The following is a 25,066-nucleotide window of genomic DNA, read 5'->3' as shown; positions in this document are numbered from 1 at the left end:
ATCATACAGTAAGTATATACAGCCTAGTCCTAATTAAGCTGCTAGCTAGTCGCTCGATCGTCCATTCAGGAAGAGGCTTAGGCAGGCTGCCGTGACATCCTTGGCGACATGCGGCAACGACATGTATGCGACGCAGTACTCTTCCAGCTCCGGGCAGCCGCGCCATCGACACCGTCGTCACATGCTCCGCCAGGAGGTTCTCGCACAGCCGCTTCATCCTCTCCAGCCGGAACCGGCACGCCGCCGCCAGCATCTCCTCGGCGATCACGCCGTCAGGCGGCAGCTCGTCGGTGTAGATGAAGTGGAGCATGGCCTTGAAAGCCCAGGCCGTCATGCCATCGATCCTCACGGCGTGATCCGCCGCCACGGCCATCTCATGTAGCTCCGGCGAGCGGGCGGCGATGATGATCCGGTGCGCGCGGATCTCCTCTTGTTGGACCAGAAACGTCACGTCGCAGCCTTGCTCGGTCTCCAGCAGCTGCTCGAGATGCCAGGCCATGTTGGATGGAGGCACGTCGTCGACAATGGCGGCTCTGGCGGCGGTGGTGTAGCTGGACTCCGTGGTGACATGGATCTCACAGTGCAGGGTGAGGGAGCCGTCGTGTCCCAGGTAGTATGAATTTGCCCAGGCCACCGTGATGAACTCTGGGAACCCACGCAAGTCCAACTTTGGGAACCCATCCGAGTCCTTGACGACAGCATAATCGTAGGGGGCGAGTTCCCGATAGAAGTCATCCTCGCCGTCGTCGGGGTCACGGATGGTGAAGACGGCCGATGCTTGGACGACGCTGCCAGCAGCGGGGGTGGAAGAGCCAGAGGAAGACGCCAATGTGCTCCTCCTCTGTCTCCGTGCATCTCAATCCCGATGGGTACACATTGATGGCCCAATCGTAGCCTCCGACATGGAATCTCCCCGACCGGACCCCCCTGCCCACGCCATACCTCTTCCTCACGGCGCTCAGGTTACCGATCCGGAACTCATGCTCGCCGCCGGGTTGTAACTCGACCTCGACACGCTACTCCTCGTCATCTTGATGCTGCTGCTACCGGAGGAAGACGAAGAAGAGCTGGTTGCCGCCATTGCAACTGCACGCTCTGCGATCTTTTCCATCATCTCGTTTACGAAACAGCTGGAGGCGCTGCTGCGGAGCTCCTTGTACTCCTTGGTGGCCTTGACGGCGGCGTACACGTCGGGGTCGGAGGCGATGAAGTCGATGCAGCGGTCCTCTAGCTGCCGGCAGCTGTGCCGCTGGTGCACCAGCATCAGCGTCGGCATGACGTTGCGAGGCTCTCGGAGAGCGTCTTCTCGCACATGAGCCTCAGCCGCTCCAGGTCGTAGAGGTCCGCCACCAGCAGCAGCTCCTGCGCCATGGCCACCTTGCGCTTCCCTCTCAGGATCCCGGGCTGCTTGTCGGTGTAGATGAAGTAGAGCGTGGATTTCAAGGCGGTGACGCTGATCGCATCGTCGTCGCCGCCACCAGCACCATGGGTGATCCTCAGGCGCCGCGTGCTCCGGTCCTTCATGTCGCCGCGGAGGAACTGGGCGGCGAACACCGGCGACCGCATGGCGAGCACGAGCTTGTGCGCCGGGATCTCGGACCCGCCGACGTCGAACGTCACGTCGGGCGGCCACAGCTGGGTGTCCTTGAGGATCCTGTGCACGTCTTTGGAGACGGTCGGCGCCGGCGGCACGGAGACGAAGCAGTTCCTGCTGGTGGCGGCGGCACGGGAGCCGTCCTTCTCGGTTTCCTCCTTGAGGACTTGGACGGTGCAGTGGATGGTGAGCCGGTCGCCGTTGTTAGAATTAATCTTTGAGTTTGAGTTCTACCAGGATTAGGTGAGTTTGTGAGTTGCAATCAGGTTAGTTTCTTTGTTAAGCTAGCCTGAGTGTTGGAGTCCTTGTGTTATTAGGATTGGAGTTATCCACATGTGAGTACTAGTTCGTGTGTGTTTAGGTGTTGGCCGTGTATATATATACGCAGGCATAGCCGTAGGTTGTAACAACGTCGTGGGATTTGAGATATTGAGAAGAAATAAAAAGAGAGGCACGACAGGTGCCTCTGGCTAAATAAATTCTCGATCGTGTGCGTCTTCATATGACTGATCTTTGGGCAAATCCAACATTTGGTATCAGAGCGAGGTCCAAGATTTGAAGACGCGCTTGCCCCGGGGAGGTGATGTGCTAGCGCCTCAGGACGGGCAACCGTGGCGGAGCGGCGTCTGCGGATCGAAGCGGTCAATGGGCGGAGTGGTGTCTACAGATCAAAGCGGGCGATCTGCGGTTGTGCAACGGAGTAGCGTGGATTGGATTGGATCGAGTTGTCATCGCGGTGGGCCGATCTTCTAGTAACGGGACATCATAATACTGATCGCCGGAAAGTACTCGGCATTAGGGAAAATTGTTGTCGGCAAGCTCGTTGAGGAGTTATGTGTTTTAGCGTCAGCGTCTGTGAGTCGTGGTTGTGTCCAAGTGCTCGTCGGTGTGAGGCTCTGTTGCAGTAGAAGCATGTCACGGTCGAAGGTTGTCCAGTATGGTGTGTCATCGGAGCAAGAGATCGACGTGCGTGCACACAAGGTGGCATGTGGTCATCTCCGTGTCTCGGCGAGAAGATCAAACTTGGCATGTAGTGGGACCATGACCAGTTTAGTTGAGTTCCTGCGTGAGATTAATGGTGTGTCTAATCTGCACGTATCACGCGAGATGTGTCCGCGTGGGCTGGTAGTCCGGATCATGCATTGAGTTGAGTCGACTAGTCGTGAAACTGAAGAGAGCCAAGATCAGGGAGAGCGTTGAAGACAACAACTTCAAGATTAGAGGGAGATTGTTATAATTAATCTTGAGTTTGAGTTCTACTAGGATTAGGTGAGTTTGTGAGTTGCAATCAGGTTAGTTTCTTTGTTAGGCTAGCCTACGTGTTGGAGTCCTTGTGTTATTAGGATTGGAGTTACCTACGTGTGAGTACTAGTCCCTGTGTGTTAGGTGTTGGCCGTGTATATATATACACGGGCATAGCCGTAGGTTAACAAGGTCGTGGGATTTGAGATATAAAAAGAAATAAAAAGAAATGCACGACAGATGCCTCCCGATTGTGTGCGTCTTCGTGATTTGGGCAAACCCAACAGCCGTGGGCGTCGACATAGCGCCACTCGTGCTTCCGGAACTCGTCGGGCACGGCGAGCTCCCAGGAGCCGTCAGTGGACCAGGCGGCGAAGCTTTTGGGCTCCTCGCTCCGCCAGACGGCGGCGGGGAATTTGCCGGTGCCGGTGGTCTCGTCGATCCTGAGGCTGGCCATAGCGACCAGGTCGCGGCCGGTGTAGTGGTACCGATGATTCTGCTCCAGCGAGATGGACACGAGCTGGCATTGCCGCCGCCGCCGGGGCTTCTAGTCCTCCAAGCTGGCCTCGTCTTGGTCGCCGTGGAGGTTTGTTCTCTGCTCCGAGCTGGCAATGGCCTCGTTTGTGTTGTTTTCGGACGGGGTCTCGTCTTGGTCGTCGACATGATGGTCAGGGCCACCCAAGTCGAAGCGGCAGAGGAGAGCCCAGGAGAAGCCGCCGGCGTCGAAGTTGCCGGGACGCCGCTGTAGCCGAGGATGTCCAGCCGGTGCGTGCCTTGGAGCAGCGTCGATCTGTGGGTCGACGCCGTCTTCATCCTACGTATCCAACGTATTGCTACCACCTCCAATCTCTCCCAATTATATACACACAATGACCAAATCCATGTCGGTTTCCAATGAATTTAGGTCCTTGGGTTCGGATCCAGAATCGACTCTCTTTTGCGGGGGTCTACGAATCTCAAAGCAACTTCTTTCCGCAGGTCACACACGGCTCGTCAAAGGTTTAATAAAGAAAGAGAAAAAAAACTATAAAGGGTTATTTCTGTATAAAAAAATATAAACTGGATTATTGTCCTAAAAAAGTGCGATTGGAAAAAAATCTGGGTACGGTAAGGAACATTAATTTGTCAACACATGGGCCAGATACAAGGGCAGGCTGGGCCACGGCCCGGGGAAGAGAATTATTTGTCATGCACTCATTTGAAGAAGAAATGATTGTTAACACGAAAATTAAGTTCTTAGCTACGAATCCAACATAACCAATTTTATATATCACGTAGACATGGAATAACCGAAATGGTTTACACGCTGGGAATGGGTTTTTGTGGATGAAGCTATGCAAACCAGTTTAGCTGTGCTGTTATTATTAAGAGAGAGAAAAAGACTTGGCAGCATACAAGTTATGGTTCTGTGTAATAAAAATATATCTGTAAAACATGGTGTAAGATATTCGTAAGCCGACTGAAAAATAACTATTTATAAGAGGATGCTAATGACCGTACGATCCAACCATTGAGATTCGTACAATATTCTCATAATTAATCAGATGGGACCGGAAAATAACTATTTCTAAATCAACCGAGAAATATAGCTAGACACTCGGCAATGTATTCTCATAAGTCATCGTGAACTGTGCCAAGATTAAATAGGAGAGGAGAGGATATTTCTTTAGGCTTAGCTCGTATACCATTTGGTTTCATCCTTGTGAATGCCTGGAAGAACAAGCGCTGGCAGCCACATGTGGAAGAAGAGGCTAGCATAGCGTAGAGTGACTGATAGAAGAATTAACGATCCATTTTGCTTTGCTTATTGAAAAAGAAAGAAGAAGGAAGGGTAGAAACAAGAATTAGAGTCGTCCCCACTCCACCCCGGGCTCAAATTCCACATTTGTTCTAAAAAAAGTTTTGCTGCCACGACGTTGCTCCCCAACCCCTTGGTCTCCTCTTCCTCTCCGTTGATGCTTTTGCTTTCCCCTCTCGGCCTGCCTTGTTTAACTGACTGCCTTCTGATCTGCTCTTCTCTCCGCCACGCAAAGCATCAGCAAAACATCAGTCTACAATTATTCCTCCCTAAAAAGTTCCCAATGCATTTTCTCTCTCTCCAAATGGCTTTGAACAGATTTCATTAATTACCAGGATATCGATAACGAAATTACAGAAGGATCATTTCCACTAAAGGAAGTTCACAACACAGAAACAAAAGCAAAAACAAAAGCAAACCCTACTGAACATGGGGTTTCCAATGTGAACTGCATAGAGATTAGAGAGCAACTATATACACTAGGTCAGTTTTGGGGCAAAAACAACCAACTCAAAGACTCTTCACCGGCATGCGACACCACCGCCGTCTTCATGGGCGCCATCTCCGTTGACAATGGCGCCAGGGTCTGGTCTCTGCTATTGTACACGCCGGAGCCGAGAAAATCATCCTCAGGTTCTCTACCCTCGTAAATGTCGAAGTTGTGCGCAATCTTGCTGAGCTCCATATTGATTGGCAACGGCATGGACGTATCCAGCATAGAAGCCGTGGGGGCAGCTGCCCCCACTACTAAGCTTGGGTATAGAGAAGCTGCCCCCACTCTCCGTTGTCCGACTAATTCATGAATACATTGTTGCCCCCTCTTAATTTTTATTCTGGATCCGTCCATGGGCAACGGGGAGCGACCGAGAGCAATCTTGGCTGACAAAGAGAGCATGCCCCATCTCAAACTATCAACCTTAGTCCAACGTCCATTATCGGCGTCGTTATGCAGGTCCGTTGCCTCGAAAACCTCGAGCCGGCGAGTTCGGACGGGTAGGTTTTGGAGAAAATTCAATCTCACGTCAACCATGAGCAGTCGATCACCGGACACGAGCAAGTAATAATAACGCTGGTAACATCCAGTGGAGTGAGCACCACTTGTGGTGCCAGGTATGCATAGGACGTCCTCCCGGCGGCCTATTTAGCTAGCTTAACTAGAGTAGTTAACTTCCAGAACGATCGATTAGCACTTGCAGGACAGGACTCCGAGAGCTAGGAAAGAGGCCAGAAAATTACTACAGCCAAGGCCGCCAAACGGACTCCATGCATCTGCCACCAAGTATTTTGGAACGGAGCAGTCTACAACCCAATCCCTCCGCATGCTTTTCTTGGGACAGTTTTCTTCCGGGATACTCAAATTTATTTAGACCCCTCTTAGATAACGCCACGTCTGTCTACAATCTCAAAGCAACTTCTTTTCCACTGGCGTCAAAGGTTTTTCTCTAAAAGAAAACATTCATGAGCAGTATAGACAAAAGTTCTCTCCGATGAGAACCCAAACGATAATAATTATTACATATCGCCTAGGTATGAAATAATCATCGATCAAAGCTAAAACAACACCGAGTCCTGGCCATCTTTGCGTTTTCATGGCGCACCAAAAACATTATAGGGATGAACTACGTATATCCGACTAAGATAAGGACCGGCATTACATTCGGGGAGTAGTTTTGTTTATCGACCCGTAAAAATGTAGCATTAATCTTTAGTGAGCATATTGGTTGACAGACGAAAAATGCAATAGGGGACTTTAGCTCGCTCAAATTTAAACACTAGCACTCGTACGACACCTCTTGACAAAAACTTTCCACTTTTATCTTTGCTGAATACATCCAACGTAATCGAAAGCAAAACCGACGGTAGGCTCCTCGTCAGAGCTTTACGCCGGTCGCCTCGGGTGGCGAGAACCATGTCGAAAGCTTGCGTGCTGGCAACCTCGCGGTGACGGTGTCCACAATCATCAATATCTTGTCGATGGACCGAGTTTTGGTAGCCCAACGGCATACTCCGGTGTTGGGAGGGGGTAAGAGGTGGTGGTTCCTTTGCCCGCTTAGACGGGAAGGTATTCCATCTGACCCCGCCGTAGTTTTCCTTAAAAAAACCATAAAGACGCCCCCTGTTTTTCCAACAACAAAAATTTGCATACGAGTTGGTGTTTTGTAAATAATAAAAAAAGCCTGAAAACATTGGTAGGATATTATAAGTCATCGTGAATGCTGCCGGTGATGGACCGTGGATAGAAGAAATCATGGATTTGATTAGGGCAGCTCGTATACCATTTGGTTTCATCCTCAATGCATACATAGATGAGCAAGTATCGTGATCCACATGTGGAAGAAGAGGCCAGCTGCCAGCATAGCAATACCGTAGAGTGAGTGATAGAAGATTGATCCATTTTGTTTTGCTTTGCTTATTGACAAAAGAACATAAAAAAGAAGAAGAAGGGTAGAACAAGATTTAGAGTCTTCCCCACTCCACTCCGGACTCACTGACAGCTGCTGCCGTGGATCCACCACACACACAAGGAGAAAGAGAAAGGTCATTTCGGCTTGCTTCTTATTTATTTTTAAAATTTTGTTTGCTGCCACGTTGCTCAAAGCCCCTCCAATTCCTCCTCTTCTTCTCCCTGCAGGACAGCCCTGCTTTGCTTAACTGATTGCCTCGTGCTCTCTGCTCTTCTCTCCGCCACGCAAAGCATCTCAGCGAAAAAGAAAGGGGGGGAGGGGAGATGCCGCCGCGGCGGCCCAACAGCGGCGGCGGGACCTCGTCGGCGGCGGCGCCTCCGCCGAAGAAGGTGCCCTCCCGCTTCCTGCTGCGCGCGGCGTCGGTGGCGTGCGGGGTGCAGTTCGGCTGGGCGCTGCAGCTCTCCCTGCTCACCCCCTACGTGCAGGAGCTCGGCATCCCGCACGCCTTCGCCAGCCTCGTCTGGCTCTGCGGCCCGCTCTCGGGCCTCCTCGTGCAGCCCCTCGTCGGCCACCTCTCCGACCGCCTCGCCCCCGCCGACTCCCCGCTCGGCCGCCGCCGCCCCTTCATCGCCGCGGGGGCCGCATCCATCGCCGCCGCCGTCCTCGCCGTCGGCTTCTCCGCCGACCTCGGCCGCCTCTTCGGCGACTCCGTCCAGCCCGGGACCACCCGCTTCGGCGCCATCATCGTCTACCTCATCGGCTTCTGGCTCCTCGACGTCGGCAACAACGCCACCCAGGGGCCCTGCAGAGCCTTCCTCGCAGACCTCACCGGTCAGTTACTAGTTACTCAATTTTGATTCTTTGCTTCTGTAGCAAAGCAAAATCATCGCTTGTTCTACTCCTGATTGCTTCAATTTTAGTTCCTCGCAAGGAACAAATTGTTTGTTAGTAATTGGGGATCCCAATTTTGCGACGGCAAAGGGGATAAACTGCAGAACGAACGGTTCTGACTAGTATTTTAATTTTCCGTGCGTGTCAAAGGGAGGAGAAAGAAGAAGAGAAGAGCAATGTCGCTTTCCCCTTTAGGCCAAGATTCTCGCTTCGATGCGATGCTGCTCGGCCCTCAATTCCTTCTTCTCCTTGCCAGCTGCTCCCCTCTGCTAGTAGCAACGGGGTTAGTAGACACACTGCCTGCTCCTCCTACTAGCCTTGCCAAACCAAATAACGACGTGGCACTCCATTACAAAACCATGCAAATCTTTGAATAATCACGGTTGGTGCAAATGTCGCCACCACATGTGTCCTCTCTACGCTAGTTTCTCATTTATTTATCTGTCTATTTTCTTTATGTGGGATCGATGATGAGTGTGTGGGAGCTCACTCAAGGCATCGCTTTCCGATTGAGCTAGGCGTGTTGCACACAGACGGAGATATTTCTCACTCCCATTGCCGACCTAGAATCATACGACTTAGGAAGGAAGGGCATCTTTTGTCAGCAGCCATGTATTCTCTGGGGGCCCTGCTTGCTTAATAATTGCAAGGCTGCCAATGATTTCTGGCCGTGGCCTTGCAATTGTCATCAGGTGTCATGCCACACATCACACTGTATATCTGTATTATATGCTAAAAAAAAATCTGGTTTCTGGTTTCGAATATAACTCGTTTCTGTTCCTTCGTATTGCAGAGAATGACCCGAGGAGGACTCGGATTGCTAATGCTTACTTTTCGCTCTTCATGGCCCTGGGAAACATACTCGGATACGCCACTGGAGCATACAGTGGCTGGTACAAGATATTTCCTTTCACTGTTACTGCATCCTGCGGCGTCAGTTGTGCCAACCTCAAGTCTGCCTTTCTGCTCGATATCATCATTTTGGCGATTACTACATACATTACTGTAGCATCAGTAGAAGAGCCTCGATCTTTTGGAAGTGATGAAGCAGAACGTCCAAGCCACCAAGAGGAAGCTTTCCTCTTCGAACTTTTTGGATCGTTCAAATACTTCACGTTACCTGTTTGGATGGTTTTGATCGTTACTTCCCTTACTTGGATTGGGTGGTTTCCTTTTATCCTCTTTGACACCGATTGGATGGGTCGAGAGATCTACCGAGGAAGCCCAGAAATCGTTGCCGACACTCAAAAGTATCATGATGGTGTGAGAATGGGTTCATTTGGTCTGATGCTGAACTCGGTCCTTCTTGGAGTCACATCTGTTGTAATGGAGAAGTTGTGCAGAAAGTGGGGAGCTGGACTTGTGTGGGGTGTCTCCAATATCATAATGGCTTTGTGCTTCGTGGCGATGCTTATTATAACATATGTGGCAAAGAATTCGGATTATGGACCTAGTGGAGAACCTCCAACCGGCATTGTTGTTGCTTCCATTATAGTTTTTACAATTTTAGGAGCACCACTGGCGGTCAGTATTACCTGTATGGTTTTCTTCCAGTTCGATCATATGCTGTACATCTGGTGTTGATTCTTTTTTTGTTTGCCATTGCAGGTCACATACAGTATACCATATGCGATGGCTGCAAGTCGTGTTGAAAATCTTGGGCTTGGCCAAGGTAATTTGCTTATGAGCGAGCTGTTCGACTGAATCATCTTGGATTTGTGTTCTTACATGGCTCCTTTTCCCCACAGGTCTAGCAATGGGCATTCTCAATTTATCTATTGTCATTCCACAGGTATTGGCTTCTTTTTATTATGTTTGCTTTTGAGCTTGGTTCATTTGTCTGCATATTTTGAATTTCCAGTAGTCCGTGTTGAGAAAACATGGGGACACCAAGGTAGCCAACACAATGAAACGGCAAGAACTAACCCTAGACTATGCTAAAAAAAGGATGATAAGCTACTGTTTATGAAACGTTGACCTTCTGGTACCTTATCAGTTCAGTATAATAGCCAGTTGATCTCTTCATCATAAAGCAAAACTAGAAACTAGTTCTAGTTTACCTAAAATTTGCACAGATATAACATTTCTGCCAGTTCCTGCAGCCTTGAGAAGTCCTCAAAATTTGATGATTTTGTGCTTAGTTTACCTAAAATTTGTTAAAATGCACTAGCACAGTTGAACCCTGAAAGAAAAACAGTTTTTTCAAAGAAGTAGAAAATTAACTGGAAACAAACTTGTGGTACCTGCAGATCATTGTGTCGCTGGGTAGTGGGCCGTGGGACCAACTCTTCGGCGGTGGAAATGCGCCGGCATTTTTTGTGGCAGCTGCCGCCTCTTTCGTCGGTGGGCTGGTTGCTATCCTGGGACTTCCACGAGCCCGCATTGCATCATCGAGGAGGAGAGGCCAACGATGATGAGTACGCACATCGTTGAGTTACACAGGTTTGTACATCATCCTCGAGTTAAGCAGTTGGAAGTTGCAACCATTCTTTGCACTTCTTGGAAGAAGACACTGGGAACGCACGCTATGACGCTTAGGCATGGGGGGTTCTGTATATTAATGCTCGGTTCGAGGGAAGAAACAGCTCTGGAATTTGGTCTTTGCTTCCTCCATGAGCTGTTTTGTTGCCATTTTCACGTCTCCGTCTGAGACAGACATCGTTGTACGTTTTGTTGTATATCAGATGCTTTTTATCATTTTGTCGGAGATCACCATCATCAATAAATAAAAGTCGCAGGGTTTTGCTTGAGATGATTCTGGCATCCATGGGCGCCTGGCTCTCCTTATCACTTGTTCTTGACATGCTCTTTTTTTTTATGGAGTAAATTTATTGTTTTCTGAACTCTGCATCAAGATAATGTATACAGTGTCAGCATCCACAAAGTCTTAACAGCATGCAGTGCCTAGTAGCACAAATAGAAATATGTTACTGTTCATATGAAATGCTAGATGTCATAAATCCTGTGGCAAGCTCTTCTCCTGCCGCTGCAGCGCAGACCACAAACCAATTATGCACAAATTTTAGTACTACTCCGTCTCAAATTTGTAAAAAAAAAATGGACGTATCTATTCCTAAAAAGTGTCTAGATACATGTAATATTTCGACAAGAATTATGATACGGAGAGAGTAAACAATAAGGTAATGTTGCGTAGATTTTTTTAATCAAAGACGAGCAATATTCTCCGTGTGGTTAACAATTTTATTTTTGGGACATAAGGCTTCTTCGGCCAGCTTTATTGAACAGTTTAAAACTTTGTCCACTAATATGTGCAGAAATATAAATAAGCGAAAATTTGTGAAGAATTAACTGAATTGTCTTATATTTTGGGACGGACAAAGCAGTGTATAAACGTGAGGTGAATTGAAGGGATCTCTTGGTAAAGAAAGGCAAAAGCAGGGCAAGAAGGACTCCCCAAGTCGGTATAGACTGTAAATTTACAACAACGAAGTTTGTTGTCTTTTGAAAAAGGTACTATTGGGTAAAAAAAAAATTCATGATTTACACCAGATGTTCCCTTGTGTCTCGTCGTCCAAATAATCGCGCAGTAGTAATTTCGATGCGATTATTCCTGCACGAATTCGAATTGGAAATACGAATATTACCCTGCCTATATACATATACGAGGATGCTTCCGTTCCACCTTGGATCAATCAAATCAATTACAAGGAGGAGGAAGAGGAGCAGAGCAGGAGGAATCGAAATCCATGGATCGGGGCAAGAGGGCGGTGGAGTGGCCGCCTCGACCCGCCGACAAGCCCAAGAAGCCCTGCCGCGCCACCGCCGGCAGCGCGCCGGAGCTCTCCTCGCTCTTCCTCGCCAACCGCCACGGCCCCGGTACGTATTCCCCTCGATTCAATCCGGTCGCGCATCAAATCAAATCAGATTCAATCGCAGACTCACTTCCTTGCATCCATCGCCAGGAGGATTGCAGATCTCTTGCGACACTACAGACATGGATCAGGATCAGGAAGAAGAAGACAGTGGTTGGTCGAGCTTCCTGCCGGAGCTGCTCCGGCTGATCTGCTGCCGTCTCCCGCTGCCCGACGTCCCTCGCTTCGGCGCCGTCTGCAAGCACTGGAACTCGTGCGCGTTCCCCGTCTTCCCGGCCGACGTCTCCCCTCTCCTCATCAGCACCGTCGCCGGCACCGTCCACTGCTACGACCCTTGCCTGAACAAGATGTTGGTCCTCGCCACACCTCTCAGGGCTCCGGACAGCAGCAGGATCTTCTCGGCGGCCGCCGGTGGGTGGGTCATGCTCAGGACGCCGAGGAAGACCGTCTTGTTCGCCAATCTCCTGGATGGATCCATGCTGGAGACTCCACAGCAACAGGGGAACGAAGACGACCATCATGGATTCATGTGCTGCGGCACGCCCCCCCGGAACTGTCTCTTGCTCAGCCTCTACGCCAACATGGGCACTCTCAAGGTCCAGAGCTGGGATGGGAAGAACTGGGCGAGATTCGAGGTCGGCGATGATATGGAGGGATGGCTGACAAGGGCACGATTCACAATGTCGCCGTGCTGCAACCCGGTGTTGCACCGGGGGCTCTTGTACTGCCTTGGGGAAGAGGGGAATTTAGGATTGTACGATACCCGTTTTAGGAGGTGGATCGTCCTCCGTGAACCCGCCGGCTTCGGAGCCGAGTTCCGCTACAAGAGCTGCTACCTCATTGAGTCGCAGGGGGAGCTGCTCGCCGCTCTGACGGGCAAGAACGGGGCGCCCGTTTACGTTTTGAAGCTGAACGAGAGGAAGATGGCGTGGGAGAGGGTGACCTCCTTGGGTGGCCGCTCGCTCTTCACCGGCACACCATCGTCTCTGTCGATGCCCACTGCCGGGGCAAACAAGGTGTACCTTCCCAGGTTCTATGGCCGTCCGCAGGTGATCCAAGCAGAGGTTGCAACCTCCGGCGGCCGCCTCTTCTTCGTGGCAAAGCAGGAGGGGTCGAGATCGGGCGATGGTGTCGACAGCACCGCCTGGTGCTACGACCTGGAGTCGGACTCGGATAAACAGTTTACAGGCTCTAAGAACCTGCTGCAGTATGTGTGGGTTCACCTTGGCCGTGCTGCTGATCCTGATGATGGAATGGATACAGGCTAGCCTGAATATGAAACACATCAATCATCACTCAGTCTACTTTGATTGTGTATATATAGAGAGTACATTCTAAAATAGATTGATGATGATGAATCTGTCTCTCGTTCTTATCGTTGGAATGGGGAATTAATCTGCTGCTAGGACAGAGCTCGATGTGTTGTCGAATTGCAGGTGAAGCGGGACGCCGGGGGTTGGTTCCATGACCTGGGCCTGGGGGAGCGCCTGGGAAAGCAGAGCCTTGAATGCCAGCGGCGTGCCCTGGGTGGTGATGACGGCGGTGAGGAGGCCCTTGGCATCGAACTCGCCGTTGCTCATGGGCACCACGTAGGCGGGCCGGAGCAGCCTGGCGAGCTCGACGGCGTCCTCCTGCCCGGACACGAGGGTGAAGTTGGCCGGGAGGAGCTGCTTGACGACCGGCGTGATGAGCACGTCGGCGCGCAGCCCGCGGTCGCGCAGGAAGGCGGCGTCGTAGACGCAGTGCGGCTCGTAGTAGATGCTGTTGTTGTTGCCGGAGCCGGAGGGGGTGACGATGTATCCGTTCTCCGGCCGCTGCCAGGGCGGGCCGAGCACGGGGCCGGCCGTGGCCAGCACGGTGACGCCGCCGCCATCGACGGTGGTGCACTGGCCGGGCTCCAGGTAGGTGACCTGTTTGAAGGGGAGCTTGGAGACGATGGGTTGGGCGTTGGGCGTGGTGACGACGGGGAGGCCCGGCGCCATGGCGGAGAGCTCCTTGAGGGTGCGGAGGTGGCAGTGGTCGTCCAGGCTCTGGGTGATGAGCAGCAGGTCCACTTTGGGGTCTCGGATGATGCCGGAGGAGTCTGCTGCGGTGAGGCTCTTCTTGGCGCCGTCGAAGAGCCACGGGACGCCGAAGTCGAGGTTGCCGACGAGGATTGGGTCGACGAGGATCCGGAACCCGTTCTGCAGCTCCCATATCCAGCCGTTGAACTCGAGGTATGTCAGCTTCATCGACGAGCTGCTGCTGATGCTTGTTCTTGTTCCTGTGGCTGTGGTGGTGGACGAGGAAGAGGAAGAGGAAGAGGAAGACTCTGTGCTGCTGCTGCGGATAATTATTGGGGATCGACGAGGTGAACAGGTGGATCTGGAGGGAGAGTAGCAGTGTCTTGGTTTGGAGAAGATGGAGGGACAAGGAGGAGGAGGAAAGAGGCCATGGCCGGCGGCGGCCATGGATCTGCAGCTGGACTGCATTGTTATTCTTTTTGCTTTGCTTTTCCACGAGACCAGCTCGCCTCCATGGGGATGGCAGTTGAGGAGTGAGTGGCTGCTGGTGTAGCCACTTGTACACGGAACTCCTGGCCCAACTGACTCACCAAAAAATGTAACGAATTTGGTTTTGCTCGCGCAAAAACAGCCTCACAAACAAGGACACATCGTCCCAATGCGTCACACAGCTCCAGTGTGGATGTTTTTTTTCCTTTTTTTCTTTCTTTCTTTCTAAAGACGGCTCCAATGGATGTTGTTTGTGGTCATTTGCATTGTTGCTGCTATAAAACACACGTTTAGGACCATTTTTTGTACTGTACCGATTGTAGGGAGACGAGAAAGGAGTTTTACGAGAAATAATTTGAGCCGTGTGTTTCTATCTGATAAGGTAGAACGAGTTTTTTCTTTTGAGTGGTAACAAGGTAGAACGAGTTGACAAGAGAGGGAGGGTGTGGCCAAACAAAGTGCCTTTAGCAGAGATTTTTTAATCAGGATCAACAGGTTAGGCCCCTCGTGTTAGAAATTCGGGTGCGAGGATCAACAAGTTAGATGAGTCTCCCTAATCGTCGTCCAACGCCATCCCCATCAGATCAGACTACACGCAAAATCTATCATATCCCATCTTAATTAACTTTAATTTTGTTTTATAGATAGAGTTATAAATAGATGTGATGCCGACCCACGTACTGCCTGATCGTATTGTATTCTTCTACTTGTGTCCCATCCCATAGGAGATGAGATCGAACCATTAACTAATGAAGCTAAGCTGTGGATTCTAGTTAACTGGAGAGAGAGAGAGAGAGAGAGAGAGAGAGATTACTCGCAAATTGATTTGCGACATTGTCTCCATCCAGCCTTCCTGCTGCCCATGGCAGATCCTGTGAAGTGAAAACGCAGGCTTTTGCTGTGAAATCGCCCCAATCCCCAAATAAACTCTGCTTTTCTCTGTCTGATCCCTCCAAAATCCCTCCATACCAAACATCCAAACAACAGTTTTCGGGGGGCTTCTTCTGCTGCTGCTTGCTTCCTTTCCGGCTCACTCCCTCCCAAAACGAGCATTTTTATGGTACCCTAGTAGTTACAAGAGAAAGAGTCGAAATTTTAAGCTTCATCCTCTTGGACGCCGGTGCACCGGCGGCCATGGACGCTTCCAACCCCGACGACGCGGTGCTCTTCTTCGGGGTGTCGCTCGTGCTCGGGATCGCATCCCGCCACCTCCTCCGCGGCTCCCGCGTCCCCTACACCGTCGCGCTGCTCGTCCTCGGCATCGCCCTAGGATCGCTAGGTCCTCCTCCTCACTCACTCACTTTCTTTCTTTCTATACATGCAGCTCTCAACAAAAACTCCAATTTCCCACCAATTCTTTCCCTTTTTTCAGAATACGGGACGAAAGATGGTCTAGGGAAACTTGGAGCTGGGATTCGTATCTGTAAGTTCAACCCCTCCCCAGTGGATATCTATCTACGTGATCTTCTTTGGATCTCGACTTGATTTTGTTATTTCCTTCCCCAAATTGCAGGGGCTAACATAAATCCTGACCTTCTTCTCGCCGTTTTCCTTCCTGCGCTCCTCTTTGAAAGCTCCTTCTCCATGGAAATACACCAGATCAAGGCAGCTTTCTAACCTTCGTCTATTCTATCATCAATCAAATTTCATGTTTATGCTATGCTATGCTGGCAGTCTCCCTACTGTTTAACCATTTCTAGACTCTTTTATTTTTTTTCTTTCTTTCTGGTCTTTTATGCTGCTTCGGAAGCATGGAATTTCTCTTGTCATATCCAACATGTATTTTTGTTCCGAGTCATACTAAAAATGATTGTTTTGCAGAAATGCATGGCACAAATGCTATTACTTGCTGGCCCAGGCGTGCTAATATCGACATTTTTTCTTGGCACTGCTTTGAAGGTATGTTCTTACATTTCAAAACTATAAACAGACCGTTTATTTTAATATTTCGATACTAGCTTGTTCATTTGGCACTTCTTTAAAGGTAATGTTCCCACACTTAAAATTAAAGCAGACCGTTAATTTTAATATTTTGATAATTGCTTCTTCATTTGGCACAGCTTACTTTTCCATACAATTGGGACTGGAAAACTTCATTGTTGCTTGGTGGGCTGCTCAGTGCCACCGATCCTGTTGCTGTGGTTGCGCTTCTAAAAGATCTCGGAGCAAGTAAAAAGATCAGCACAATCATCGAGGGAGAATCCTTAATGAATGATGGGTATGCTGCTATGCCCCTCTGTTATTTTTTTTCTTGGAAGACAACCTTTCTCCTTTCTCTTGTCAATTACTTGAATATCTGGAAATAATTTTGTAGTGAAAAGTAAGTTGTCTTGAGCTTCATTTCAGGGGCTGAACCTTCTTTTTGAAAAAGGTTAACATTCACGTATTCATTGGCAGTGGAACTGGATCACCTAGCACTACAAAATTCAAGTTCCGTTTTCTGAAATAACAGGCTGTAACCTGAATTTACAATGAGGACATATAATAGAACCATAACAAAAATATATGCTACAAAGATTTTATGGCCATACTGCAAATGTAATTTTGCTATTTTATCGATGAAAGTTTAAATCAGGATTTAGTTAACTATGACCTGACACCTCTATCCACACGTACTCTTGTTTAATGTATTAAGGTGAAGCTTAATATTGGGGTAATTAAGGTGTTTGAGAAGCTAATTCAAAACCTTTTTGATTTTGTAAATTTACACTATCTACCATAATAAGATTTACGTTGGAACTGTTAATGACGATATATGACCATGCATTTTACAGGACTGCTATTGTGGTCTATCAGTTATTCTACCAAATGGTGCTCGGAAGAACCTTCAATGCAGGGTCAATAATAAAGTTCTTGTCAGAAGTTGCACTTGGAGCGTACGTGGAATAGTCTTTTACTTCCAGGCTAACCAATATGGCTACCAATCTACCATGCTGCTAATGCTAATCATAATCAATTTTTTCTTTGACCAGTGTTGCTTTGGGCCTTGCATTTGGAATTGTATCAGTACTATGGCTGGGCTTTATTTTCAATGATACAATCATAGAGATTTCTCTTACTCTTGCCGTCAGCTATATTGCTTTCTTTACTGTAAGAGGATGAACATATCCAAGCTCTCATAATCCTACTTTTTTATTCTGAAAGGCATGATTGGTTCAATTTCTTGAAATCATTGACAGAAAATGGAATAACTCATAGTTCTAGTCCCTGAATTATGTTTCATGGTAGCCTTCTTGCAATATTGCTAGTGTTGCTGTTGCACTTGTAAGCTGAGTTAACTTCTTGATATTCATATGGCAAAGTACCTGCCTGTTTACACTGGACAGAGTGTCATTGGTCTTCCTCTGATATGCATTGTGGAGTGCTATGTGGTTGACACAAATATCTCCAAGTAAGGGTATACTTTCGAGTAGTTGATGGGTGTTTACTGAAGATTTAGACATGCCAAGGAATGTTTGTACAACAAAATAGTATATGCCGTGGAACAGAATGTTTGCTCTTCGTGTAAAAGAAACTCGAGGAGCATGGCTCTAGAATTTGATATATGATAAATGGATTAAATCCAATTTCTTAACTAGTCCAGTTAATTTTGTTTGAGCTATTGAGTTCGTACCATTGAACCGAAGGTTATCATCCTCCAATTCCATGTCTTATTTTTCTGTCAATTTTTTTTAGGTTAAACAGATTCATTACTGGTACTAGCTTATTATTTATTGCTTGTGAATCATGAACTGTTTCACATATTTTTCTGGATATGGATATAAACTTTGCATTTAAGAAGTTCTCAGCCTCTAGTTTGTCAGAATCCATTTTGCTAATATTGTTCATATCAGGCACAAGATGCGCTGGAGGTCTCTGGTGTTTTGACTGTCATGACCTTGGGAATGTTAGTAAAACTTGTCTTCACAATCTAATGTGCATATTCTTGAATACTTCATCCGATTATAACTTTGTCATTGTGGCAGGTTTTATGCAGCTTTTGCAAAAACTGCTTTTAAGGGTGACAGTCAGCAAAGTTTGCATCATTTCTGGTACGTTCTAGCAATATATGTCACTTTCTTCTTTCAGCAAAGATCGAGATTCTCAACAGATGACCAACTTTAGTGTTCCTTGTCACACATGCTGATTTGTTTGTCTCTGTTCCTCATGTATTCCAGCAGTTCCATTATTCTGTTCATGCTTCTTTTTTTGTGAGCCTTGCCTGCAGTTCATAGATTTATATTTAAACCATTTTTCTCTCTTAAATAAACCAGTTAACAATTTTGTTGGCGCCCATCGTTCGAGAAGCTGGCACCCATTATCCAGTATTTTTTCCTAGCTTTGTGTCTTCATCACCTGGTTTTATTATTTCTGTTGATAGCCGTGTGATTTCATCATATCCACTATATGGGATTATGTAACTGGCAAAAAATGTCATGTCTTCAGTTGACACTAATTTAGGCATTATTTGAATTCTCATCTAAGCCATCAGATAATAGATGTATGAACTTTATTTGTAGATTTCCTGATATATGCATACATATTTATGTTTGAACCTCATATCAAATTACTGTTTTACTTCTATTCAGGGAAATGGTTGCTTACATTGCGAACACGCTTATATTCATTCTGAGGTATGGACAACCTTTTGTTTGTACTGGAAAAGCGATTTGCCTGGCTAAACCAGACTGCCTGCTTTGTTTCGTATTACATTATGCTTTATATAGAGACACTGTTATAATGTCTCTTACATCTGAATTCCCCTCAGTGGGGTTGTTATTGCAGATGGTGTGCTACAAAATAATATCCATTTTGAGAGGCATGGTATTCATCTCCATTTATCTCTATCTGCTATTTGTATTCAACCAAAAAGCTAGTGGGGCATCTCTAGTTTCTCTTTCACGACCTGGGTGCCAACTGTCGTTTTGTGAAATCATTTGACTTCTGTCCCTGGCATTGCGGAAGCTGCAAAGACACACCCATTTGGGTTTCCAGCAGTTAGGACATGTGGACTGTTGATCCTCTGCATTGGAGACAACGGAGTCATTGTTCTGTACCGTCTCCATTAAACCCCCGTTCCAGTAGTCAGGACATGTGATCTTAGTTGAGCTTATGCATTAGGCACAACGAAGCTTGGTTCTGATCCATCTTATTCTTGCTGTTTTAGGCACTTCATGGGGGTTCCTTCTTCTGCTCTATGTCTTAGTGCTAGTATCACGGGCTTTAGTTGTTGGTGTTCTATATCCGCTGTTGCGTCACTTCGGGTATGGTTTGGACCTGAAAGAAGCCACAATTCTCGTTTGGTCAGGGCTGCGAGGGGCTGTTGCTCTATCACTATCACTGTCTGTTAAAGTATGTATTATTTTTTATTGTAACACGTGGCTCTCTTATTTACTTCTTGCTATCATCATGAGCATACTAGACTACTTTTTAAAAGTAATCTATTATATCATTTACTGAGGTATTTACTGGAATACTTTTGCTAGCGTACTAGCGATGCAGTTCAACCGTATCTGAAACCGGAAGTCGGAGCAATGGTATGCTTTTATATATATTTCCTGACAAAGTACGAGATGTTTAAGTTGATCTTTTCTGATTTTATTACATCTTTTGCAGTTTGTGTTCTTCACTGGTGGCATCGTTTTTCTGACTTTGATTTTGAATGGTTCTACCACACAATTTTTGTTGCACCTACTTGGTATGGACAAACTTTCTGCAACAAAGGTTAGCTTTACAATTGCCATCTGTAACATAATTCTAGCCTTGGGATCTCAACACAATAATTTCTAGGTTCCACAAACTGTATGTCCTTCTAAACAACATACGCCAATGATGAGAAAAATAAAAGTCGTTCATAGAGTCTTGACTGCTATTGTTGATTAAACCTCTTCTTTCATGAGCAACGAGGTGGGTCAATTCGCCATGATTGTTACCTTGTTGCAGCATGTTTTTGGGCTTCACATATGATTGATGAATAGTATGTCGTAGTATAGTTCTGTTTCTGTCAGTGCTCCACATCAAATTTCTAATGTGATTTCCGCTACAGCTTCGCATATTAAACTATACAAGATATGAAATGCTAAACAAGGCATTGGAGGCTTTTGGTGATCTTAGGGAGGATGAAGAACTTGGACCTGCTGATTGGGTTACTGTTAAGAAATATATCACATGCTTGAATAACTTGGAAGATGAGCGTACGCATCCTCATGATGTTTCTGACAGAGACGACCACGTGCATACCATGAACTTAAGGGATATTCGAGTGCGGCTTTTGAATGGTATGCAATCTAGTTACATGATAATGCGCTGACTGAATTTGGTATTTGGTTAATGAATGTGGTCCCCTTTTGCACTTATAGTGGAGTGCAAAGGGTTTTGAATTGCATAATTGCGCATGTAATAAACCCCCGAAAAATTGTACATGAGCAACATGTTGGAACAGCGCATCTGCAAAACGATGTGACAAAAGTCATATGTGAGCATTTAGAATATATGCTTTTCCCTTTGGTTAAATGATGTTTGATTTTCTTTGCTGTACCTTCTTCAGAATGCCATGCTGCATCTGTCAGGGAAAAACATACATATGTAGAGGAGGAAACACACCATGGCTCCTTGAACTTGCTGCATTAATCAACTTTTAAGGCAGCTGCAATAATCAACTAGGTCCTGAACTCTCAAACTGCACATCAAGGTCACTAAACTTGTTAAGTGATTCATCGCTGGTCCAAAACTCACTAGGCACTCACTAGGCTAATCTAATACCTAGCCTAGTAGTGTGGTGGCCCATGTGGCCCAAGTGTAGTTGTGTGATGTGGTTGATCCCCCAAGGAGATTTTAGATAGGTTTAGTCTATCATATGTACCCTTGTGTTCAAACATAGAGCTTTGCGGTTAACCCTTCCAAGTTTATACATGAAGCAAGGACAAAACTGTAACCGGGTTGTGCGTACATGGGCCTGCACCACAGGTGGGCTGGCTTGAGCATTAAGCAAATTTGGACCAGGGTGTTACAGCTAGATGGAGTTGCTGATATAGCGGTTTTAGTGATAGCAACATAGCCGGTTGATCACAGGAGAAGCCTCCTTTAACTTGATATTGTCGGTGAATCACCAAGCATGCTACTCAAGAATACCTTAGTCCCTTTTTACTTCCTGACTTCTCATTGGTACTTATCTATCTATTACATAAATTGGAAATTAATTCTTCTTGCTGAGAAACACCTATATTTGTTATGTTAGAACGTAAAATTCTTGTCATATTTTGCATCCTCTTGTTTAATTTTCTGTATCTTATTTGTTCATGATTCTATTTTGTCGACATACTAATAACAAGAAGATTGTTTATTTTGTAAATATTCTTGGTCAGGTGTGCAAGCCGCTTATTGGGGAATGCTTGAAGAGGGACGGATAACTCAAGCTACAGCAAATATTTTAATGAGATCAGTTGATGAAGCTATGGATCTCTCTAGCCAATCATTATGTGACTGGAAGGGGTTGCGGTCCAGTGTCCATTTCCCAAATTACTATAGGTTCCTTCAGATGAGTAGGTTGCCGCGAAGGCTTATCACACAATTTACAGTAGAAAGATTGGAGTCAGGATGTTACATATGTGCTGCATTTCTTCGTGCTCATAGAATTGCAAGGAGACAACTGCATGATTTTCTTGGTAAATATTAAGGTTCAAGCTGAGCAAGTTTACTTTATTTTGCAGTCACCATTAAAAGCCTATTGAAGTTCCTATTTTTATTTTTTATTTATTCTTCGTTCTTCAGGTGATAGTGAGATTGCAAGAATTGTTATTGATGAAAGTAATGCTGTTGGGGAGGAGGCTAGAAAGTTTTTGGAAGATGTCCGTGTAACATTCCCTCAGGTTTGTGGTTACAATGTTCTTCTATCATTGCACTCAACTACTATGGAGCCTTCAGCTTCCAATATAACTCATGATTAATTCATTCAACAAGTAGAGCAGTTTTGTTCTGCAAAACATGAAATCAAAAGCACAGTGTCTGCACTGAAAGAGGAACTATGAGGCCCTAGGTTGGAAAGACATCGGAATACTTCATTTTATATTCAGACTACAACTATATTAATGAAGAAAAACATCAATATATGACTAAAATAAGAAATCTTCCATTGATTTGAAAAGCATGCCTGGGAGTTCATTGTGATGTAGATCTGAAACTTTCTACACTTTTCAGGTGCTTCATGTGCTAAAGACTAGACAGGTGACATATTCAGTATTGACACACTTAAGTGAGTATATTCAAAACCTCCAGAAAACTGGATTACTCGAAGAAAAGGAGATGGTCCATCTAGATGATGCTTTGCAGGTAGCTCGAATAATTGACTTTGAGATTTGAGTTCACACTACAAATATGCCAATTATGGTTAGTTAATTTACTTGGCAGACAGACTTGAAGAAGCTTAAGAGGAATCCACCATTGGTGAAAATGCCAAGAGTCGGCGATCTTTTAAACACTCATCCTTTGGTCGGCGCACTGCCTGCTGCTATGCGTGATCCGTTGTTAAGTAATACAAAAGAAGCAGTAAAAGGACATGGAACAGTCCTTTATAGGGAAGGCTCAAGGCCAACTGGTATATGGCTCGTTTCAGTTGGAATAGTAAAGGTCTGTGTCTGCATCAAGGCCACTTTACTAAATTTGGTTGGAGCTTATAGAACACACTTTTCTGACCTATTTGGTTCTATAATGAACATATAACTCTGTATCCCCCCTTTTTGACAGTGGACAAGTCAGCGACTGGGCAGCAGGCATTCATTGGATCCAATTTTATCACATGGAAGCACTTTGGGTCTATATGAAGCATTAATAGGGAAGTCTTATATTTGTGACATGATTACAGATTCCGTGGTGCATTGTTTCTTCATTGAAGCTGAAAAGATAGAGCAATTGCGTCAGGCAGATCCTTCTATTGAGGCTTTTCTGTGGCAGGTACAATTTCATAATGCTGCGTGCTTGTACATCCTGCAACTGTATATTTCTACTGTTATTGTTTCCTTGTTAATTATAAATTATGTGAGGCGTGGGAGCAGTTTTTTTTTTGTAATTCTAACTTGACATGAGGCAGAGTTGCTTCTAGTTCTCAACCTAAAATCTCCAAGATTTTTAAAAAATAGACAACTAACGTGTTCCTACTGATTTCTGCAAAGAAAATAAAACATGGCAATTCATCAGGTTTTGGCCCAACTGAGAACTAGGAGGCAAAGAATTAGGCAACACCTGCAAAATATCCAGCGATATATCAAGTTATCAGCAATTGTCTGGTTAAGAAGCAGCAAACTAGCCTTGTTAGTTGGCCACCATGTGTTTGGCATGTGATGAGCCTAAGCACAGATCTCAACTTGCTCAGAATTTTGTCTTTGTTTCACCTGAGTTTGTTAATCCGAAGTTACTATATTTGAGAGCATGCTAGTGATTCTGAACTTCCAAGGTGGGACTAACCCACCACTACCACTCCACGCTAGCCATATGGTCCCACCTCCAGTCTCGCTGGGTGTGGAAATGTTACATTGTATCTCAGAATTTTATATATCTGCTGGCCCTTGACCATTCATACATGCACATTACAGGAAAGTGCTCTAGTCATTGCCAGAGTTTTGCTCCCTCGGATATTTGAGAAAATGGCAATGCATGAGATGAGGGTTCTCATTGCTGAAAGAGCTAATATGAACATCTACATTAAGGGGGAAGATATTGAACTTGAGCATAATACCATCGGGGTCTTACTGGAAGGATTTTTGAAGACAAGGAACCAAAGTTTGATCACGCCTCCAGGAGTACTTCTACCATCAAACACCGATCTGAACTTGTTTGGTCTGCAGTCTTCAGGTTCTGTACACTGCATTTTCATTGCTCTAGCGAACAGTCAAGAGATCTAGTGATACGTTTATTTATTAGTTACCTGACTGATGGCTCAATCTTGTTTACAGCCTCCAACCGTATGGACTTCTGCTACACTGCACCCAGCTATCAGGTGGAAGCTAGAGCTAGGATTATCTTCTTTGAAATAGGAAGGGCAGACACAGAGGCCAATCTGCAAAGAAGCATGTCTCAAACTGTCGAAGTGCCACGGATGCTGAGCAAAGAGCATAGCGGGTTGCTGAGTTGGCCGGAGAGCTTCCGGAAATCCATAGGGCCTCAACATGCCAGCTTAACTGATATCAGAAACCATCCTGGTAGCCTGTCTGCTAGAGCTTTGCAGCTGAGCATGTACGGCAGCATGGTATGTGTGTGTGTGTTCTTCTTGTCGATTATGCTTCCCGGTAGCATAGCATGCACTGAAACCATAAGGCTTTTTCATTGTTCATCATTCCATCCACAGATTAATGTCATGGACGCTGGTCAGAAGTTTCGTCGTGGCGGGTTGCAAGCAAGCCAGAAGAACCAGAAGCAGAGTTCATCCTACCCAAGAGTCCCTTCAAGGTCATCCAACGCACGGCCTCTGCTATCTGTGCAGTCCGAGGGTTCCAATCTGATGAGCAGAAAAGCTCCAGCTCTGGCTCCGGCTCCAGCTCCAGCAGCGGGGGCAAGCCGGCAAAGGCAGCGCAAGGCGATAGAAGATGACAAGTCGAGTGATGAGTCAGCAGGAGAAGAAGAGGTCATTGTCAGGGTCGACTCTCCCAGCATGCTGTCTTTTACTCAGGCACCGCATGGCAACTGAACATACCATGGATGGTTTGTTACCTACCTGTACCATTACTTGTCTTTCTTGTGTCACCCTGTCTTACAAAGTCACCATGCATGTGTATAAGTCCAATGATAATAATTCTGGCACGTTTGTAACTTTCAAGTACAGTTAAGGGCAAAAAAAAGTT

General features: G+C 46.5%; 4 protein-coding genes, 1 long non-coding RNA gene and 1 pseudogene across 5 annotated transcripts; 3 read left to right on the top strand and 3 right to left on the bottom strand.

The window, feature by feature from the left end:
• Nucleotides 1–45: 45 nt before the first annotated feature.
• LOC104584823 lies at nt 46–3,293 on the bottom strand (annotated as a pseudogene).
• Nucleotides 3,294–6,186: 2,893 nt separating this feature from the next.
• LOC112272475 lies at nt 6,187–7,188 on the bottom strand. Its single transcript, XR_002966306.1, has 2 exons — nt 6,911–7,188; nt 6,187–6,750 (listed from the first exon to the last, which is right to left on the bottom strand). It is a non-coding gene; the product is annotated as an uncharacterized LOC112272475 (long non-coding RNA).
• Nucleotides 7,189–7,255: 67 nt separating this feature from the next.
• LOC100836690 (sucrose transport protein SUT2) lies at nt 7,256–10,680 on the top strand. Its single transcript, XM_003577230.4, has 5 exons — nt 7,256–7,870; nt 8,724–9,454; nt 9,539–9,602; nt 9,679–9,722; nt 10,180–10,680. The coding sequence occupies exons 1-5, from the start codon at nt 7,363–7,365 to the stop codon at nt 10,342–10,344; spliced, it is 1,512 nt and encodes a 503-aa protein (XP_003577278.1). The 5' UTR covers nt 7,256–7,362; the 3' UTR covers nt 10,345–10,680.
• Nucleotides 10,681–10,837: 157 nt separating this feature from the next.
• LOC100845346 (F-box protein At3g56470) lies at nt 10,838–13,117 on the top strand. Its single transcript, XM_024463371.1, is given in 2 exon segments — nt 10,838–11,830; nt 11,833–13,117. Coding segments are annotated over 2 exon segments (1,392 nt in total). The 5' UTR covers nt 10,838–11,637; the 3' UTR covers nt 13,032–13,117.
• LOC100842381 lies at nt 13,029–14,413 on the bottom strand. The gene has a single exon (XM_003577168.4). It carries the CDS (start codon nt 14,232–14,234, stop codon nt 13,155–13,157), a length of 1,080 nt encoding a protein of 359 aa, XP_003577216.3. The 5' UTR covers nt 14,235–14,413; the 3' UTR covers nt 13,029–13,154.
• A 686-nt stretch (nt 14,414–15,099) lies between these two features.
• Nucleotides 15,100–25,059, top strand: LOC100844706 (sodium/hydrogen exchanger 8). The gene is made up of 23 exons (XM_003576457.4): nt 15,100–15,534; nt 15,628–15,678; nt 15,769–15,860; nt 16,077–16,154; nt 16,316–16,473; nt 17,030–17,131; nt 17,228–17,345; nt 18,089–18,141; nt 18,221–18,286; nt 18,824–18,868; nt 19,003–19,058; nt 19,402–19,586; nt 19,721–19,771; nt 19,851–19,958; nt 20,281–20,512; nt 21,599–21,898; nt 22,005–22,102; nt 22,431–22,562; nt 22,641–22,859; nt 22,977–23,183; nt 23,822–24,080; nt 24,182–24,474; nt 24,574–25,059. Exons 1-23 carry the CDS (start codon nt 15,390–15,392, stop codon nt 24,910–24,912), a joined length of 3,387 nt encoding a protein of 1,128 aa, XP_003576505.1. The 5' UTR covers nt 15,100–15,389; the 3' UTR covers nt 24,913–25,059.
• Nucleotides 25,060–25,066: the final 7 nt, after the last annotated feature.

The sequence above is a fragment of the Brachypodium distachyon genome, chromosome 4 (assembly GCF_000005505.3).
Source record: "Brachypodium distachyon strain Bd21 chromosome 4, Brachypodium_distachyon_v3.0, whole genome shotgun sequence".
Lineage (NCBI taxonomy): Eukaryota > Viridiplantae > Streptophyta > Magnoliopsida > Poales > Poaceae > Brachypodium > Brachypodium distachyon.
The sequence above is the reverse complement of the archived record's forward strand: the minus strand, read 5'-3'. Positions and strand labels throughout refer to the sequence as shown.